The 15724-nt window shown below is 43.6% G+C and overlaps 1 protein-coding gene across 1 annotated transcript in view; it reads left to right on the plus strand.

Annotated features, from left to right (window-relative positions):
• LOC140738934 (coiled-coil domain-containing protein 63-like) overlaps positions 1-5853 on the plus strand; it is a 33570-nt gene extending 27717 nt beyond the window's left edge. The window contains exons 7-8 of the mRNA XM_073066947.1: positions 5377-5607; positions 5699-5853. Of these exons, the coding sequence (XP_072923048.1) occupies positions 5377-5607; positions 5699-5775 (308 nt within the window). The 3' untranslated portion in view covers positions 5776-5853. The remainder of the gene's footprint in view (positions 1-5376; positions 5608-5698) is intronic.
• Positions 5854-15724: the final 9871 nt, after the last annotated feature.

Raw genomic sequence — 15724 nt, forward strand, 5'->3', positions numbered from 1 at the left:
GGGTCCACTGTGGATTCTCCGAGGTATTGACACCCAGGAGCTTGAAACCGGCTCACCCTTTCCACTGCCAAGCCCTCGTTGAGCAAGAACAAATTTCATGACATACGTCAGTGATGGTAAACCTGATTTTGTAACTTGCTGTAACCAGAATCAATGCAAGCTTCTTCCAGTCTATTACAAGACTTGTACATTCTTGTAGTTGACCCTGGTGAGAAAATTTTACTTTATTTTCTGTTCTGGAACATTGCCTGGGCTCACAGGGGTCTGTGCATTCTGCATTTCTTTATCTGCTGGATGTAAGAATGCAGTACAAATAAGCAGTTATTAATAACCAAGGACACGGTTAAAATCCTGGGTACTTGTCACTTGGTAGTTCCTAATGTCAGCAATAGAACCTTGAAGAAGCTGGGTTTCCCTAGCAGGCTCCGTGTGAATTTAATCCATCTGAAAGAGGCAGGTTTTATTAACTGGTTTCCCTCCAGGCAGGCAGAAGCACATACCAGAAAGGTAAGCTCTCGACAGGAAAGACGTGATTTACCTCTTCCCTGCGGGGAGTGCTAAACTGAAACATTAACCCTAGTGCCCACCACACCGGCGAGAAGTCGAAACATGCAAAAAGCCTTGAGCATCTGCTATGGTTTCTGTTTTTAACGTAATTTTTATTTTGCATGCATTGTTTTATCTTCCTCAATGCCTTTCAAAATCAATTGCTTTTGTAATTATTAAAGAGGTGTACAATATAGAGGTATACAAAATTATGAGGAGTATGGATAGTGTAAATCAGAATGAATCAGCTCTGTTATCATTGGCACATGTTGTGAAAGTTGTTGACTTTGCAGCACCAGTACAATGTAATACATAGCAATAGAGAAAAAAACTGTGAATTACAGTGTGTATATATATATATACTGCAATTTACTATATATATATAGTTGCCTATAAAAAGTATTCAATCACAGTGGATTTAATTTGCCTTTTTGACACTGATCAACAGAAAAGGACTCTTTCGTGTCAAAGTTAAAACAGATCTCTACAAAGTGATCTAAATGAAATACAAATATAAAATACAAAATAATTGATTGCATAAGTATTCATCCCTTTCAAGACAGTATATAGTAGACGCATTGTTGGCAGAAACTACAGCCTTGAGTCGGTGTGGATAGGTCTCTATCAGCTTTTCACATCTGGACGCTGCAATTTTTCCCCATACTTCCTTACAAAACTGCTCAGGCTGTCAGACTGCATGGGGATCATGATTAACAGCCCTTTTAAAGTCCAGCCACAAATTCTCAGCTGGATTGAGGTCTGGATTCTGACTTGGCCACTCCAGGACATTATCTTTGCTGTCTAAAAGCCATTCCTGCATAGTTTTGGCTTTATGCTTGGGGTCATTTTCTTGCTGGAAAACAAAGCTTCTTCCAAGTCACAGTTCTCTTGCAGACTGCACTGGGTTTTCCTCCAGGATTTCCCTGTATTTTGCCGATTCATTTTATCCTCTACCTTCACAAGCCTTCCAGGGCCTGCTGCAGTGAAGCATCCCCACAGCATGATGCAGCCACCACCATGCTTCACGGTAGGGATGGTGTGTTTTTCATGATGTGCATTGTTTGCTTATGTCAAACATAGTGTTTAGTCTCATGACCAAAAAGCTCAATTTTGGTTTTATCAGACCATAGAACCATCTTCCAGCTGAATTCAGAGTTACCCACATGCTTTCTGGCAAACTCTAGCTGAGATTTCATGTGAGGTTTTTACAACAGTGGCTCTCTCTTTGCCACTCTCCTGCAACTGGTGAAGTACTTGGACAACAGTTTTTACATGTGCAGTCTCTCCCACTCAGCCACTGAAGCTTGTAACTCCTCCAGAGTTGTCATAGGCCTCCCTCACTAGTCCCTCTTGCATGGTCACTCAGCGATATTCAGTGACTTGGAAATGTTCTTGTATCCATCTCCTGACTCTTTCTTTTCAATAACCTTTTTGCAGAGTTGCTTGGAGTGTTCTTTTGTCTTTATGGTGTAGTTTTTGCCAGGATACTGACTCACCAGCAGTTGGACCTTCCAGATACTGGTGTATTTTTACTGCTCCGTCCATCGTCATCGATGAAGACCTCGACACCATTTGATGGTGTCAAGACTAGCACTTGATTTGGATTTAAGTGAGGGAGAGTTGCGCAGTGTCAGCCTCACGCTCTCTTCCCAATTCCCATCTGGATCCAGTGGCAAGACAAGAGCCGAGACGGCTGGGGATGGGACTAGGCGCAGTGGATGATCAGGACGTCTTCTGTGTCTCATTGTGCTCTACGCGTTCCACGACGCTTGCAGAGATCGCCTTCTTGACCGTTGGACCTTCCATTGGTCTCATCCGCTCAATCCGCCGGAGTCTATCTTCACATGACAACTCCCTATCTCGCAGAGGGTTTGAGACCCGTGGGCTACCCTCACCTGGTTTAGCCGGCTTGTCGAAGCCGTTGCCTGGGGTGTGGCCACTGTCTCGTGCAAACAGCTACAGGGAGCCACAGGTGAGAGCTGAGTGCCAGGTGGGGACAAAGGTGGACAAACCACCTGAAAAGGATGTGACATGTTTCCCCACCAGAGATGCTACCCCTCCCTGACACCCTACATACCCCAAACTACAATCAATTGAAACACCTTGACTGTAGACAGGCCTCCAAAAACAGATCTCCATTTAACTAATTATGTGACTTCTAAAACCAAATGGCTGACACCAGTGATGATTTGGTCTGTCATATTAAGGGGGTGGGGGTGAATGCTTACGCAATCAATTTTGTGTTTTATATTTGTAATTAATTTAGATCACCTTGTAGAGATCTGTTTTAACTTTGACATGAAAGAGTCTTTCTGATAATTAATGTCAAAAAAGCCAAATTAAATCCATTGTGATTCAATGTTGTAAAACAATAAAACATGAAAACTTCCAGGGGGTGGGGGGAATGAATACTTTTTATAGGCACTGTATATTAAATAATTAAATTGAATAAGTAGTGCAAAAATGGAAATTAAAAAAGTCAGGTTGTGTTCAAGGGTTCAATGTCCGTTCAGAAATTGGAAGGCTGAGGGGAAGATGCTGTTGCTGAATCAGACTTTTCCCACTGATGGAGGGTAACACCAAAACCAGAGGTCACAGGTTAAGGGTGAAACCTGAAATGCTTAAAGGGAACATCGGGGGGGGGGGGGGAAGCTATTTCACCCAGAGGGTGGTTAAAGTGTGGGACGAGCTGCCTGAAGAAATGGTAGATGTGGTTTCGATTAAAACATTCAAGACAAATTTAGATGGGGTACATGGATGAGAAGGGGATGGAGGGCTATGATCCGGGTGCAGGTCAATGGGATTAGGCAGAATAATAGTTCAGCATGGTTTAGATGGGCCAAAGGGCCTGTTTTTGTGCTGTAGTGCTCTATGACTTCATGCAAAGAATGGCATCAATAAACACTGTTTTACTTTGGAAAACACAGGTGGAAGCAAAGGACTCCAAGCACTTTAAGGACTCTTTATCTTGTTATTTCATGCTCTCGTTATTTGGTGTTATTTATTTATATTTGCATTTGCAGAGTTTGTTGTCTTCTATGCTCTACTTGATCATTCATTCATCTTTTTATAGTTACTGTTCTATACATTTTCTGAGTATGCAAGAAGAATCTCATATGGTGACATATACGTACTGTTACGTAACCCCGTAACCAGGTAACTTACCAGCAAAGATAATGGGATCAGCTGAGTCGGTTGCTACTATTTTCAAACGTTTTATTCAAAAAAGGGCACAAGCGTATGGTTAATACAAAACATTCAGATCATATACATCGTCAAAACTCAATCTAAAACACCGGTGTAATAATAATCAATCAGAAATAAGCTCTATAGTTGTCTAGGGGTAATACTGAGTCCAATTGAAATATAAAGAGTCACTCAGAAGTTTGCAGGCTTTTCCTTTTTGGGAACCGCTGGGGTTTTCACGTTGTAGAGAGAGAGAGATGATTTAGAAAGGATAAACACTTGCCCGTTGTCTTTGCAGAGCAAAGCCTTGGAATCAGGGGAGCAGGCTTCCCCGTTGTTAGTTAAAAGCAGTCTTTCGTTGGTTCTAGCCACAGATTCAAAATTTGGAATCTAACGCACGTGGCTTCCTTCAAAATGGCTTCCCGCTCCCACGGGAATCGGTATCGTGCTTCCTTGGTGCGTCTGAGGGTTTCCCCCCCTCAGACCCTCCTTTATACTTCTTCACGGGATCGCAGGTGTCAATCAGGTTGCAGGTAATGCGATCTCTCTCTCAACCAGCCCACTTTGCCCGAGGGCTTTTCACGTGGTCTCCATGAGACAATAGTCAATGTCGCCTTTATTCTGCTTCTCGGGAGAAAGTGGTCTTCCGCACGTCTTTCTCTCTCTCTCCCATTTTCCTGTGTCTATTCAGCACGTCTCTTTCTCTCTTGGGTCAGTTGACCCCCCCTTGACTAGGGCTCTTGCGATTCTCACAAAGGAGGGGGCCGAGGGCATAACAGTACTTTGATTATAAAATTTACTTTGAACTTTGAGAATTAGCTAAAATAAGCATGAAGAATTGACCTGCAGAAATCCTTGCAGTCCTTCGTTCAAACTACAACGGGAAAGAAAGAACTGCGTTGAAATAGTGATCATCATACCCTCAGGACATCCAAAGGATCCTTCCTGAAAAACAAATGCTTTTTGGCAGCAAGTGCAGCAGTTTGCACCAGTGGGGTCACTAATGCAGCACCGAGACAAACAAGAAGAATTAGTTTATTGCAGAGAACTTTACTGAGGTTAAACATTCAAGCTGAAATCTCTGATCTTAATGAGAAGACTATTCCTGTATTCTCACTTGATGTCTGCATATGCATGAATCCAGAGAGAAAGAGAGAGAGAGAGAGAGACAATGCTGATTCATATTCATTTTGGGGGTCTGGAGTGTGGACGTGAAGATGGAGGTGTTTGAAAATTATATGTAATTCACAGGAAGCATTTTAATACATTGTCTGTCCTGGCCTTTAATATATTCGAACTTTAAAAGTATCAATGACATGTTTAAGTTCATTCTCAGCCTTGGGTTTATCCAGTTACATCAGCATTGATCCCTTCACCATCTCTCCCATCCCTGATTGGTGGCCATGCTCTTAGCTATTTGGATGATTCCCACTAGAATTGCTCTCCTAAATGCCCCAATGGCCCTTGTTCCCAATGTCCCTATTGTAGAGGCTCCTCAAACAAGCCAATGCCAAGTGTGGGAGTTATCCTGTATCACATGGCCTCTGATCCAATCCAATAATAATGATCAAAAAGTCAAAGAAATGTATTCGACACTTTATTAGCAACTAGCAAAACATACACACGCTGACATTTGTTTTACAGGTGCAATTGAAAGAAAGGCAATCGAGCTGCTACAACGCCACATGTTGACAGTCCAGTTTGCTGAAATGGAGAAGGAAACTCCGCCACTCAGTCTCGCAAGCAGTGGAACAAATACTCCAAAAGTGAATATCTTGTTAGCTGGTATGGAACTGACCAAGTACACGAAACCCATAAAAATCATTCCTCCGGTAATAAATGATGACATTGAAGTTGAGACGGAGAATGAAACCGGTAACTAAACATGAGCTCACAGTTTTCACTGTTCCACTTAATGCCGTTTAATGGTGTGTAATAAAGTCTGGCTCATTCCTTTTGTCCGCAGATACAGAACTTTTATTTCCCATGAATTATGATCAGCTACATGAGTTGGTTTTACATGAACTGGAAGGCGGAAAATAGGGATGGAGGACATGAAGTCTGAAAATTCAGCGGGGATCCTGTGTAACTGGGGTTGAGACGTAAATAATTTTTTTTTAAGCAAACGACAATAAATTTATACCTGTTTTTCATTACTATCTTGTCATTCCTATGTGTTACCTTTAGAAACTTTTGTATGTGTCTTATTGACTTCTTAGTAGGTTCACCCTGTACCGTCACTGGGTTAGTTCCTTCAGGGCGGCACAGGTAGCACAAGTACAGGGTTCAATTCCCACTGCTGCCTGTAAGGAGTCGGGACGTTCACCCCGTGATTGAGTGGGTCTCCTCCCACAGTCCAAAGACCCACCAGTTGGTAAGTTAATTGATCTTTGTAAATTGTCTCATGAGTAGGCGAGGGTTAAATCAGGGGATCGCTGGGCAGTGTGGCTCGAAGGGCTGGAAGGGGCTACTCCGCGATGTATCTCGATAAATAAATATTTTCCATCTCTTAAAGCAGGGGTTCCATCCCTTTGTTTAGAGGGGGCACCCCAAATCTTCCTCCCCTCAGGAACATTCAAACAGTGCACAGTCTGTCAAACCAGACCCAGTCTAAGAAACACTCTCAAAATGCTGGAGGAACTCGGCAGGTCAGGAAACATCCACAGAAATGAATAAACAGCCGATGTTTCAGGCCGAGACCCGAAGGAAGGGGGAGGACGCCAGAATACAAAGGTGGGGGTTAGGGGAAGGAGGCTGGGGAAGGAAGGTGATGGATGAAGCCAGGTGGGTGGGAAAGGTAAAGGGCTGGAGAGGAAGGAATCTGATAGGAGAGGAGAGTGGACCATGGGAGAACAGGAAGGAGGAGGGGCAGGGGGGAGGTGATAGGCAGGTGAGATGAGGTAAAAGGCCAGAGTGGGGAATGGAGGAAGAAGGGAGGGGAGGGAAATTTTTTACTGGAAGGTGAAATCAATATTAATGTCATCAGGTTGGAGGCCACCCAGGTGGAATATATTGTACCTCCACCCTGAGGCACAATTCAAGAAATCCAACCATCCTTAAGTCCCAGGTCAGAGGCCACTATACTTCTAAGACCAAGAACTAGCCAGCTGTTTAAACACTAACATTTAATGTTTCAGTGAAAGCAACTGAATAATTTAAAACAATACACCATTTACCATTTACTGCACACCATTAAACTGAATAATTTAAAGCCAGCTTTAGATTTTAGTCGGCTGTACACTGCTGTAAGTGCTTTTCCCTCTGCCTCTTTGTGCTGTCTGTCTCTCCTCTACACTTTCACCCTCGAAGTATGGCCTCGACCCGAAACATTGACCTTCCCCCTGCTTCCACAGATGCTGCTTTGACCCACTGAACTCCCCCAGCAATTTGTTCTTGCGCCACATTACAGCACCTGCAGTTTCTTGTGTCTGACACTGGGTGGCACTGCAATCCTTCTCCTTGCAATCATCAATAAAACTATCCAGAAAATATTTAATCTCTTTTCCAAATAAATGGAGTTTCTATCATGCACAAATAAGATAAAAGGATTATTCTGGCGTTATAAAAAGATGGATAGTAGATAATTAAAATGAGCACCAGTCTTCAGGAAATAAAATCTGTACACAATTTGATAAAACATTAATTTTAAGGGGACTAGATTCTCTCCAGAAGATCTGCTGCGTTGAATAAAGACTTCTATATCTCCCAGCTACAGCTTCTTTGTGGCTTAGTTCAGTCAATCAAAAAGAAATGGACTAAAAATAATCATAATTTTCAACAATAAAATTACACCTGGCATCAAATCATCCCTTAATAATTTGTAGATATTATTCAGGGACAGTTACTACCCCTCAACCATCAGGGTCTTGAACCAAAGGAGATAACTTCACTCAACTTCACTTGCTCCATCATTGAAATGCTCCCACAGCTTCTGGGCTCACTTTTAAGGACTCTTCATCTCATGTTCGCAATGCCTATTATTTATTGTCATTTCTTTTCTTTCTGACACATTGGTTCAGGTTGGTGCGGACTTTTGTTGATTTTGTTAGGGTTGTTGTTCTATGGATTTATTGAGTGTGCCCACAAGAAAGTAAACCTTAGGGTTGTAAATAATGACATATATGTACTTTGATAATAAATTTACACTGAACTTTTGAGAATCCAGGGGGAATTAGCGGGATTGCGGAGAGTGTGAAATGAATAGGATTTGTGTAAGTGGATGATTGATGGTCAGCACAGACTCAATGGGCCAAAGGGCCTGTTGCCCTGCTGTATCGTTCTATTACATTAATACATTTACTGTTAATCTATTTCACAAAGAATGGGCATTGGTGCTGTTCACTTTTGGACAATGGTTGCTTGTCAGTCTTTGTTATTTAAAGCAACGCACACAAAATGGTGGATGAACTCAGCAGGTCAGGCAGCATCTGTGGAAACGAATAAAGAATCAACACTTTGGGCTGAGACCCTTCCTCGGGACTGGAAAGGAAAGAGGAGAAGTCAGAATAAGAAGATGGGTGTGTTATTTATAGTTTTTTTCACATTCCATCATATTATTTATTTTCCTGTGAATGCCTGCAAGAAAGGTAGTATATGGTGATATACAGTAAACTTTGATAATAAATTTACTTTGAACTTCGAATTTTTGTTAGACTTGTGGAGCCGTTCACTGTTGGAGATTTGGCAGAGGTCCCTACGAACAAAAGCTGGGGTTTTGAGCATGTGCAGCATATAATTTCAGGGACTGCTGTGCACTTTACTTCACGGAAACATGGCTTACTCCCGCCATTTCAGAGGCAGCCCGATGGCTTCACCATTCTCTGCAAAGACAGGCCAGTTGTGCGTTTTAAAGGCAGATGAGGAGGAGTAGGCCTTATGATTAACTCGTCACGCCGCACAGGTGTGGTGGTTCTGTCTCAGTTCTGCTCATCCGACCTGGAACATCTAGTGGTCAAGTGTCATCCATTTTATCTGCTGAGGGAGCTTTCTGCTGCCGTCCTGGGAGCGGTGTACATTCCACCTCAGTCCAACGTCAGGCAGACACAGGAGGAGCTGAGCAATATGATCAGCAGTCATGAAATACCGCCCCTTAGAGCCTTCCCTACCACTGTGGGGGATTTCAACCAGGCCAGCTTGAAGAAGTCTTTGACCAACTACCGCCAACATATCATTTGTGGAACCAGAGGAGCCAACACGCACGACCACTGTTACAGCACCATCAAGAAGGCTTACTATGCCAGCACTGTGGAAAGTCCAATCACCCGGCTGTATCTCTACTCCTGGTGTACAGGCAGAGACTAAAGACCACGGCACCAGTGGTGAGGACCCAGAAAGTATAGTAAAGGGAGACATGGGAGCGCTTATAGGACTGCTCTGAGCCGACGGACTGGATAATATTCAGGAATTCATCTTCAGTTCTGAATGAGAATGCCACAGTTGTCACCAACTTCATCGAGATCTGTGTGAATGAGTATGTACCTTCGAGAACATCCCGGCATAACCAAACTAAAAGCTGTGGATTACAATATTCCCTCTAGTTATTTTTATATCTGCGCGGACCAGGACATTTTTACGCCACCTGAAAACTGTGCGGCACTTTAATAGAGCGTGATGTGAAAGAAAATGGCGGCTGCAAGACAACAAAGGCCTCGTGCGTGGGGGCTTCTCGGTTACCGTGCGGCCGCACATCTGTGCAGCTTAGAGGGAACAGTGGTGAACCAGGAGATTTATCGTCTGATGAGGGCTAGATCTGTGGCATTCAATTCCAGTGATCCAGATCTATACAAGTCCAGGTATGATCATCAGAAGAGCAATAAAACAATTCTGATTGAAGCTAGAGACTAAATCAGGTGCAGGTCAGTTCTGGCAGGGTTCTCAGACCAATACTCTCTACAAGGTGAAACCTAACATCACGAATAGCTGTGATGCTTCACTCCCAGACGAGCTCAACACTTCTCATGGACAGTATGATAGGCAGAATAAAACTACATCTGTGCGATTCTGTGCAACATCTGGTGACCCTGTGATCTCTGCCTCGGTCGCTCAGGTCAGAACATTTTTCATGAGGATGAACTCTTGCAAGGCGTCAGGCCCTGTTGATGTACCTGGTAGGGCTCTGGAAATCTGTGCCGACCAACTGACGGGGGTGTTCAAGGACAGTCTCAAGCTCTCAGAGCTGTAGTCAGAGGTGCCCACTCGCTCCAAGGGGTGAAATCATACCAGTGCCCAAGAAGGGCAGGGTGAGCTGCCCAGTGGCACTCACATCTACTGTGGTGAAGTGCTTTGAGAGGTTGACCAGTTCAAAAGTCAACCCCTGCCTAAGCAAGGATCTGGACCCATTGTAATTTGCTTAGGCCTACAGTTGGTGCAGTCTCACTGGCTCTCCACTCAGCCTTGGATCATCTGGACAATAGCCATACCTACGTCAGGCTGCTGTTTATTGATAACAAAGGTGTAGTGGTTCAATTCCTGCTGCTGCCTGTAAGGAGCTTGTACGTTCTCCCCATGACTGCGTGGGTTTCCTCCGGGTGCCCTGGTGTTCTCCCACAGTCCAAAGACGTACTGATTGGTAGGTTAATTGCTGGTTGTAAATTGTCCCGTGATTAGGCTAGGGTTAAATCGGGGGATTGTAGAACGATGCGGCTCGAAAGGTCTATTCCCCGCTGTATCTCAGTAAGCATATAACTGAACCATCATACCCCAATATTACTCAACGTTCCAAAACCTGGGCCTCTATACCTCCTCTGCAAATGGATCCTTGACACAACCAGTGCAGGTCGGAAATAACATCTCCCCACCCACTGACAATCAAAGGGCACTGGCGTCCGTCGTGGGTACTAGCCTCCCCAGCATCGTGGTCATCTTCAAAATGTGATGTGCCATGAGGCTGGCATCTACCATTAAGCACCCCATTGCCCCTTTCTCATTGCTACCTTCAAGGAGCAGGTACAGAAGCCCGAAGACACACCTCAACTCTTCTTTCCCACCACCATCAGAATTCTGAATGGGCCCACGCACTTATCTCACTTTTTTGCTCTGCTTATTTAATTTATGTATATATTTGTTACTGCAATTTATATTTATTATTATGTACTGCTGTCATAAAACAACATAGTTCATGATGTATGCCAGTGATATTAAACCTGATTAGGATTTCCCAGCAAATGGCGCGTGCCTGAGAAGAAGATGGAGGTTTGAACTATGAGTGTGTTGGTTAGGATTTGCTTTACCCAAAACACTTGACGAGCCCTGGAAATGAATTCTCAAATGTTTATTTTCAGGCATTTATATGAATGCTACAATAGTACTTTTGGCCATTGCATGCTATTGGTTACCATAGACATTAAGTTTCCTGATCGATCGGTATCCCGCAATATGAAGTATTTTTTACCTGAGCCTTCTAAGAAGTCTATAATCTGTCACCTTTATTCTCCATCCGTCTCCCACTTTGACCTGTCTGTCTGGAGCCTCTTGCACAGTTCCAACAATGCCCAATGCAAACCTGAGAAACAACCACTGATCTTGCATCTTGCATCCTTTAGGAATCAGTATCAGATTCAATAATTGTTGGCAACTTGGTTTTTTTTTCTCAGTAGAAACAAACAGCCTGCTGGAGGAACTCTGCGGTTGATCGGCATCTGTGGGGTGGACGGAATTGTTGATGTTTTGGAAATCTTGCTTCCATACTCCTGATGGAGAGTTCGATCTGAAATGTCAGCAGCTCTCTTACCTCCACGGGGTAGCACAGTAGCCAAGTGGTTAGCACAATGCTTTAAGGTACAGGTGACCTGGGTTCAACTCCTGCCGTGGCCTGTAAGGAGTTTGTGCGTTCTCCCTGTGACCCCGGGGTTTCCTCCGGGTGCTCTGGCTTCGTCCCCCAGTCCAAAGGCTTACAGGTTCGTAGGTTAGTTGCTCATTGTAAATTGTCCCATGATTAGGCTAGGATTACATTGGCAGATTGCTGGGCACCGCGGCTCGAAGGGCTGAAAGGGCCTATTCCACGTTGTGTCTCAATAAGTAAGTAGACAAACGTTGCTTGTCTTGCTGAGTTCTTCCAGTAGAATGATCTGCAGTCTATGGGGCCCTGCCTTCTTTTTCTGCTTGTTTTAGAACTGGTCAGTTTTGCTCTAATCCGTACCATCACTCAGGTTTTCTCTCGACAAAGGTGCAACCTGATCTGCTGTCATTTCGAGTGTGCAACTTCCGGTTCCTCGTCTCAATAACAGTTGTGCCCCGATATTTTACATCTGTAACGAGTCCCGTTGTTTATTCTTTCTTTCTTGCACTCTCTCTGTCAATGAGATGCTCCGTAAACAGCAGAATCACCTCAATAAATCTCTCCCCACCCTATACGAGCCACTCCCTTCATTTTATCAATCTCTCTCCTGCCCTCTTTAGGGCATAAAAATAAGTTGCTTTCTTACGTAGCCAGCTCTGAAGAAGAGTCTTTGACTTGCAACCTTAACTCTGTTTCTCTCCACATGAGCGCTGCGTGACTTTCCAATTGTTTCCAGAACTTTCTGCTTTTGTTCCACGACACCTGAAAGGTGTTCATTTTAGTTTAATGTAATTTATTTCCTATCTCAAAACTATGGATGATTTTTAAAACTTTAAAGCCAGTGGTGGCAAAGAATTTGAAGGAAACTTAAGAAGTTGGTTCATATGTAGCCAGGTGACCATTGAATATCATTTTTTTATTGTTAGAGTGCACTTACGTATTCACCTTGGTCATGCTAAAATAGCTGCCTATGCCTTTAAGAGAAAACAGTGATGTAATTTTGCATGGGTTGAGTCGTACGGAGAGTTGCCATGTTCTAGAAAGGACGACACTCGAATGCTTTTCCCAGGTTTGGTGAGGAAAGATTTTCGCCAGTAAACTGATCGGCGCTGGATTGCGTGATTGCGAAGTTCCTTAAACGGCCTACTAGCGTGAGCAAGGAGAACTCATTTCAAGATCTAGACTGTATGTGTTTGGAAGTTAAGCACGTGTCTGCCAAATAATTGCTACTTCTGTATTGGTGTTGTATATTTTGTTTTAGTTATTTTCATACTGCATACGTAACAAGGGTGTGGTCAGAAGTTAAACTTCAGGATTGAAGGACGTCCTTTTGGAACTGAGATGCGGAGAAACTACTTTAGTCGGAGGGTGGTAAATCTGTGGAATTTGTTGCCACGAGCGGCTGTGGAGGCCAAGTCATTGGGTGTATTAAAAGCAGAGATAGATAGGTTCTTGATTAGCCAGGGCATCAAAGGGTATGGGGAGAAAGCAGGGGAGTGGGGATGACTGGAAGAATTGGATCAGCTCATGATTGAATGGCGGAGCAGACTCGATGGGCTGAATGGCCTACTTCCGCTCCTATATCTTTTGTGGTCTAAACTGAGATTGTAATAGCAGGAAGTGTTTTTAAAAAAAATTATATTGTCGTTTTTATTTCGATACCCTCTTTCTGCTATAAGATATCTAAAACAGATAAAGGAATTTAAGACTCAAAATAAGTGTTTGTTGTCTTGCGTGTGTGTTTTTCCCCAGGCTACAAAACATATAATTCAAATTTCTTTGCCTTCTCCTTTTCAGGGAATTTTGTGGGAACTATTTCTTCCCTGACGCCATTGCCCATTGACAGCACACACTCTGATACCGTGCGTAGATGTAGCAGGCACAGAATGCCATACTTGGACCCGCGAGTTTCTACATGCAAGTGAAAGATTCAACACAGTCACCATCAGGTGCCAACCTGTTTTGGGATGAAGCTCGGCATCCATTCCCAACGTAGGTCCTGACGCAGGGATTGTGCCTGAAACGTCAGCAGTTCCCTCGCCACCACAGATGTTAAATCTGAATCCGAATCAGGTTTATTATCACTGGCATAAGTCACGAGATTTGTCGTTCTGTGGCAGCAGTACTTTGAAATACAGAATAACAAAAAACTGTAAATTCCAGTAAGTATGCGTATATACCTACAAAGTTCAATTAAATAAGTAGCGCAAAGAGAGGAAAAGGTAGTGAGGGAGTGTTCATGTGTTCAGTGTCCATTCAGAAATCAGATGGCAGAGGGAAAGAAGCTGTTCCTGAATTGTTGAGAGTGTACCTTCAGACTCTCTGATGGTAGCAGTGAGAAGAGTTCTTCCGAAGGCTTGTTGTTTGCTCTCAGGAGGCAGTAACATTTTGGAGTGGTCATTAATTAGAGATTTAAGTTATATTAGGTGACAGGTACAGAAGTACCAAGAGCGGAGAGAACAAAGGATTATTGAAATCATTATTAAAGCATTGGATCATCACCTAACTAATAATTGGAAATCAAGTTCATGGACTCACAAACCGCAATCCTGTTCTGGACTGATGTAGCCATTGGAACTGTTCCCTCACTAAAAGCAGCCAGTATTCCTCACCTGCCTACCACCTGCTTCACTAAAATGAAAAGCAACACATACCAAGTGCTGAGGGAACTCAGCAGGTCAGGCTGTATCCATGGAAATGAATAAACAGAGGTTGTTTCCGGCCGAACCCCTTTATCAGGACTGGACAGAGAAGACCACCAGGATAAAAAGCTGGGGGGAGGGAAAGGAAGGTAGGTAGAAGGTGGTAGGTGAAGCCAAGTGGGTAGGAAATGTATTGGGCTGAGGGAAGGCATCTGATAGGAAAGGAGAGTGAATGTAGCTGGGCTTTTTGATTCAAAGACACACTTGGCAATTTATGAAAATGTATAGTACTTTTGTTTTTTTTTGCAATATCTTCCGGCTGTTCATTTTTTGCTGCTTTTTTGAAAAAAAAGTAACTTTTTTTTTTACACAGCAAGGTTTTCACCAGCTGCTGTTTCAGCAGCCATAATATTTAGCTTGAGAACGCCAAAGGGCTTCACGCAGGCAGTGATTGATGTGAATGATGAAGAAAAGCTGGCGCAGAGGGAACAAAGGCAGGTGATGCCATACCTCAGGCACTGAATCTCATTCTGCCTTTGGAGATGAATTTTGTGCAACAACCTTAACAGAACTTCCATCTCTGCCACATCTTTAATGTAATAAATTGTCCGCAACTATTTCATCGGAGTATTATCAAGCAAAGGGGGACTCCACGTCTGGAGTGGAGATACAGAGCTGATGAAAAAGGCCCAAAAGGCTTCAGAAAGGATTAATGAAGGAACTCCAGAGCTCGGAAACTCAGAAGCTGCGGGTCTGCGGTCAGTGGTGTAGCAATCAATCCATTCTAAATTTAAGAAAGCAGACTGGGACGAGGAAGTAATTGGAAGTGTGGAAGTGGGCAGGGGAAGGGGTGATCAGGGTGGGAACTGAGAATTAGGAAGGAGATCATGAAGGATATTGAAAATGGTCAATATTTTAAAATAGGTGTGTTGTTAATCACAGGGACCAATGTGGATGTGCAAGCCTGGGGTGATTCAGAGGGTTCAAAGGTCCATTTTATTATCAAAGTATGTATGCGGAATACAACTCTGAGATCCGTCTTCTCCAGCTAACCATGAAATACAAAAAAACCATGAAAGTCTTTGGAAGAAAAGACCTCACCCCCCAACACACACACACAAAAGAGAAAAAGAAACAAAACTTGCAAACCCCAAACCCCACAACCTCTCCCTCATACAAAAAACTAACAGATCGCCCACCTGGAAGATGATAGCTAGAACATCAAACCCCAAGCTCCAACCCCCTCCCTCACATATCAGAGTAGCGCCAATAACAAAAAAGCTCTAAACCCCTCTCTCGCACAGAAAAGATTAACAAATCCCCCACATGGAAAACCACCAACAAGGAAATGAGACCCCAAATCCCTAGCCCCCTACCTCAAAACTAACGTATCACCCACCCGGACATTAAGCCCCCAAATCCACAGCCTGCCAAATGGCAACAAGAAAGTAAATGCAGAAAACTGAAGGAGATTATTATAAACTACAGCCCACACCAACAATCGCGTTAAATCTCAGAATTTCAAGAACATCCTCTGTCAGCATCAAGGAGAGCGACCGCTGTCCCGCGACCT

Source organism: Hemitrygon akajei, chromosome 14 (genome assembly GCF_048418815.1).
Source record: "Hemitrygon akajei chromosome 14, sHemAka1.3, whole genome shotgun sequence".
NCBI classification, from domain to species: domain Eukaryota; kingdom Metazoa; phylum Chordata; class Chondrichthyes; order Myliobatiformes; family Dasyatidae; genus Hemitrygon; species Hemitrygon akajei.